The sequence below is a fragment of the Conger conger genome, chromosome 15 (assembly GCF_963514075.1).
Source record: "Conger conger chromosome 15, fConCon1.1, whole genome shotgun sequence".
NCBI lineage: Eukaryota > Metazoa > Chordata > Actinopteri > Anguilliformes > Congridae > Conger > Conger conger.
The window spans coordinates 40,102,951-40,108,557 of NC_083774.1; the positions used below are offsets into that span (position 1 = coordinate 40,102,951).

At 41.9% G+C, this 5,607-nt stretch overlaps 1 protein-coding gene across 1 annotated transcript in view; it reads right to left on the reverse strand.

The window, feature by feature from the left end:
* The window catches only part of saxo4 (stabilizer of axonemal microtubules 4), an 8,512-nt gene extending 5,213 nt beyond the window's left edge, over positions 1-3,299 (reverse strand). Inside the window, exons 1-4 of the mRNA XM_061221140.1 lie at positions 3,283-3,299; positions 2,748-2,969; positions 2,010-2,069; positions 1,333-1,427 (exon numbers count right to left, since the gene is read on the reverse strand). Coding sequence (XP_061077124.1) covers positions 1,333-1,427; positions 2,010-2,069; positions 2,748-2,900 — 308 coding nt within the window. The 5' untranslated portion in view covers positions 2,901-2,969; positions 3,283-3,299. The remainder of the gene's footprint in view (positions 1-1,332; positions 1,428-2,009; positions 2,070-2,747; positions 2,970-3,282) is intronic.
* Between the last annotated feature and the right edge of the window lie 2,308 nt (positions 3,300-5,607).

Genomic DNA, 5,607 nt, shown 5'->3' on the forward strand with positions numbered 1-5,607 from the left:
ACAGAACCTGTACCAGCCAGCAACACCATTACAGAACCTGTACCAGCCAACAACACCATTACAGAACCTGTACAAGCACAACAACACCATTACAGAACCTGTACCAGCCAACAACACCATTACAGAACCTGTACAAGCACAACAACACCATTACAGAACCTGTACCAGCCAGCAACACCATTACAGAACCTGTACCAGCCAGCAACACCATTACAGAACCTGTACCAGCCAGCAACACCATTACAGAACCTGTAAAGCACAACAACACCGTTACAGAACCTGTACCAGCCAACAACACCGTTACAGAACCTGTACCAGCCAACAACACCATTACAGAACCTGTACAAGCACAACAACACCGTTACAGAACCTGTAAAGCACAACAACACCATTACAGAACCTGTACCAGCCAACAACACCATTACAGAACCTGTACCAGCCAGCAACACCATTACAGAACCTGTACCAGCCAACAACACCATTACAGAACCTGTACCAGCCAACAATACCATTACAGAACCTGTACAAGAACAACAACACCATTACAGAACCTGTACAAGAACAACAACACCATTACAGAGCCTGTAAAGCACAACAACACCATTACAGAGCCTGTAAAGCACAACAACACCGTTACAGAACCTGTACAAGCACAACAACACCGTTACAGAACCTGTACCAGCCAACAACACCATTACAGAACCTGTACAAGAACAACAACACCATTACAGAGCCTGTAAAGCACAACAACACCGTTACAGAGCCTGTAAAGCACAACAACACCGTTACAGAACCTGTACAAGAACAACATGGCTATGAGCTGATAATCCAGAACCGATTGCAGTTGTCTGTTCAGAGACATTGCTTCAGATAGACAGAAGCACACTCACATGATGAATTCACACAGCAAAAACTACAGAACATCAACATTCATGAAACTACAGAACATCAACACTCATGAAACTACAGAACATCAACACTCATGAAACTACAGAACATCAACACTCATGAAACTACAGAACATCAACACTCATGAAACTAGAGAACGTACACACTAAGCAATGAAGGGTATGGACCAACACACAATATGTGCGCTATCACACATACTCACACACACATACACATGCATATGTATACCTGTTCCTGTACATGTGCATAGTATAAACAATTACAGTATATGTGCATATATACAGATACACACAAGCATATATGTGCATACCTGTACACACACAACACTCATACATACACATTCACATACTGACACTCACATACAGCTCTGCCCATGAACGTGCACACACACACTCACACACATAGCTCTGTCCACACACTCACTCGCTGTTGTAGAAGGTGAGGAAACGCTGAGGGTGGTCGTAGGACTGGCCAAGATTCTGCAGGTTTGATATGTTGCGCACAAAGCCGGACTTCTCCTGAAAAAGACACCACTGTGCACTGTCACCATGGAAACATTACAACAGACACACAACACTCCTCTATCGTTGTGACAACCTTACTACACTACACTCAACACGACATCTGAAACGTGGACACCTGACTCTCTGGTTCCACCCATCATAGAATTGCTCTGGTGTCTATCTGTCTGTATCGCTCTCTATCTCTGTTTCAATCAATCTCTCTCTCTCTCGCCCTCTCTGTCTCTATCAATTTTAATTTTAATTTAAAAATGCTTATTTTTCAATACATACAAAGCTTTATAAGCATTCATAAAATTTACAAAACCAATAAACTTCATAACAATAGAAATATTAAAATACAGCAGACACATATATATATATATATGCAGTATTAATAATGTGACTCCAATTATATACTACTAATCTATCTCTCTCTGTATATGAGTGTATATGAGTCCCTCCACCCACAAGAAAACTTGACTCTTATTTAACACCGACCATTTTACTGCACAGCCCATTTAAGAGCAAGCTGACTGATTACTTGGCTTTTGGTTTCATTTCGGTTTTCACACTGGTACTGTCGTGGCACCTACGCACCTTCTTCCCAACCAGCAGGGTCTTGAGGAGGTGGGCCACGGGAGGGGGGGGCGGAGACGCCTGGGGGACAGACAGCGGGGGAAACACCGATCACTTTGTGCATCCAAATCAGTTCCTTCCGTTCAGTACAAAGATTCCAGTCACTGACAATGTGGTTCCTCTGCTGGAACCAGTGGAGCAAACTCTACTCAGTATCATTAGTCAGCTCCAGTATCAATTCCAGTCATAAGCACAACGAGTAAAAGCATCTTATAAACGTTTTGTATTTGTCCTTGTAGTTCGTTTTCTGGCATACACTACGCTACTGTACGGCCACTCCAGGAATGGACTGAAAATGTATTAGAAGATACAGAATAGGCAACGCATATTTCTGAGCATTCTCAAGTTCTGATCGCTCCGTGGTCTTAGCAGGAAATATTTTTTTAAACATTGCGCGTTAAAACGGTAAAGTTATCGGTAAAGAGGTTCCCCTCTTTTTTAATACGAGAGGATTTTTTTCTCCCCAGTTGGTGCTCAGTCACCTGTGGGTGGAGCCCTTATACAGATTTCCAGCTGCCAATACACTTCACACTAGCTTTCATTATGTCCAGGACTAACTAGCAGATCTGCACATTCTCTTCATTGTTGCCATTGAAACTTGTGTCTGAATGTCCTATACTGGTGCCGACCGCAGTGTCACCATGACCAGGACGTGAGGCTCTGAGCGGAGGGTGTTTTGGCAGCGGGTTGTGAGCTCACATGCCAGCCCAGGGGGCCGCGGCTGTGGCGGCTGTAGCCGCTCTCCACGTTGCGCTGGCTGAAGTAGGGCGCGGGCACGACTGGACCGCTCAGGGAGTCGCTGCTGATCGGCCCTCCTGGGCCTCCTGCACCGCGGCGAGGCTGCTCATCCATCTGGGGGCTCAGCGCTTCTCTCCTCTGACAATACTGGCACACATGGAACACCTGGAACACATGCACTGGCTGCCACAAAGCCAGTAGCTTATAGTTAATGCTCCGATCCAAACGTTTGTGCTTAACTGTAAATGTCTAACATGCATATGAGTCAAATCAAGCTTTCAAATATGTAAACTGACATTCTGTTACTTTAGTAACTTTATCTTCTGGTTATACAGCATCAATTAACAGTATTCAACTCCAGCAGGGTTGGATTGTTCAAAAATAGTCTGTGTTCTTTTATAATAAGCACCACGCGTTACATTTTTAAAATTAACATAAATAACATGGTGAATACTTTAATCAAACCTTGCGGCTGTCCGGCAGGGTGTGCGCTTACCTGTCCCGCTGCCGTTCTGACTGCATCAACATTTGGACAATGTATTTATCGAACACAAATAAGGAAAGGCGCCGCCAGCACTGTTACGTCACTGAACACGCGAAGTTGTAATAACGTCACTGGAATTGTGGAGAATTTTGTTGTTTTTAATTTCGCGGCAATAGTTTTTATCTAACTGAGGAGCGGGAGTTTTTGTTTTTTTAAACGCAGATGATGACATAGCAAATGAAACGATTCACTAAATTAAACAAGATAGATTTTAAATTGTAATTTAATGGGCAATGCATATGCAACTGGAGTTTTATTCCAGCAAGAGAAAAACACATGCGCGAACCCGAAGGGCCCGATCTACCACCGTGACGTAGATCATTTATGAGTTTATAACGGAATGAGCTACTAGCGCTTTATAAATTCATGTTATCTCCAGTCCCCTGTGTCTACCAGCACATAAAACGCGCACTTTATTACACAGCTTAATGTCGTATTCATATTCGTATTTGTAGGCACACTATCCAGGTATGCACTCTACTTCCTCTTTTAGAAACATCAATATTTACATGACATTATTTGTTTTGCAGTCTCCCTTATCAGTGTCTTATTTAAACAGCTGGGCACTTACTAAAGTAATTAAGGTGAAGTGCCTCCCCAAAGGGTAAAATTACACTGCCCCACATAATTTAATATATGAAGCCAATATCAATAGATCCTGAAAGGGCTTTATTTTTTTAGATTGAGCATAAGATGCAAAGTAGATTTACTGTTGGTCACAGTATTGAACCCTGGCTGTGACTGTCAGCAGTTTAATCCAGAGTTTGCATTTCACTAAATAAATCCCTGTTTTAAGAAATGGAATAAGAGGCTCTCCATTGACTCTTACAAGTGAACCATGAGCATTCTAAAAACAGGAAATCAATTAGAACAATGTGAAGAGAAACATCTGCTCCACGCGACCAACCAAACAGATCAACCAACCTCTCTATTGCATGCGTGAAATATACCATTGTATGCCATTGAACACAACAGCATCCCACAGGGGTGAAAAGGAGCGGGGCTGTTCCCCCGGCTGCCACTGACCCAGTCGGGAACTTTACAGACAGGAATCGCAGACTCCTGCATATTGCCATTGGAGAGTTTAGCATGTGACTGGACAGTGCTGAGATTTCCGAAAGCAAGGGCAGATTAATTCAACAACCATTATAATTTACATTTTAATAATGTGCATTTAATTCAGATATTTAAAAAAACATTTTTATTAACCTTCTAAACAAAGGTTCAGTGGTTAAGAATGTATACAGACACATATAGTATGAGCTCATCACTGTTTGGAGTCTGTACAAGTAAGAGTGGCTATTTTTAGCTGCCACTGGGTGGCAGTGAAAGCTCACAGTTGTTCTAGTTCTAGTTTAGCCCAGTTAGCATTAGCAAAAGCAGGGTAGTTTAGCTCCAGATATAATTATCTAAATCATGGTAATTTGACTCCAATTAGCATGAGCAAAATCATGGTCGTTTAGCTCCAGTTAGCATTAGCAAAATCATGATAGCCCCAACTGACATTAGCAAAAGCAAGGTTAGCTCCAGTTAATATTAACAAAAGCATGGCAGTTTTAGCTGCAATTAGCATTAGTAAAACCATGGTAGTTTAAGCTCCTGCTAGGATTAGCAAAAGGGTGGTAGTTTAGCTCCAGTTAGCATTAGTGAAAGCATGTAGTTTTAGCTCCAGTTAGCATTAGCAAAAGCAGGGTAGTTTTCGGTCATATCATAACCCAGTAGGCCTACTTCCCAGTAATCACCAACAACTACTTCCTGTTCCTCCCTGTCACCTCAACAGCCTTGAGGTTTGTACCCAGCACACAGTCTTACTCACACAGCTATCATTCCTCAGCACTCCAGTCACGCTACATGGACATACTGAATGTAGGACATTTCATATGTATAAGTGTGTGTGTGTTAGTATAAAAGAGCACATTTCCAAATATTGATTTTCCAAAAGATTTAATTTTACAGAGACATTTTTGTATTAAGTTAAACAAGTAACATATTACTGTAAGCAATTGACTACTTCTTATATAAAAAACTTGATCAAGGCTGTCCGACAGCAGCAAGGAGCCAACCAAAGTCTGCAGAAGAACTGTGGAAAGTTCTCCAACATGCTTGGAACAACCTCCCTGCTGATTGTCTTATAGAACTGCAGGACAGCGTTGGCTATCTCAGAGAAGTGTTTCAGTTTTAACGCTGAAGGGTGGTCACAAAAAATATTGATTTGCTTCAGTTTTGAACTATTCTGCCAAAAAACTAAAATGTATGTAAAATGTATAGTACGTTTAT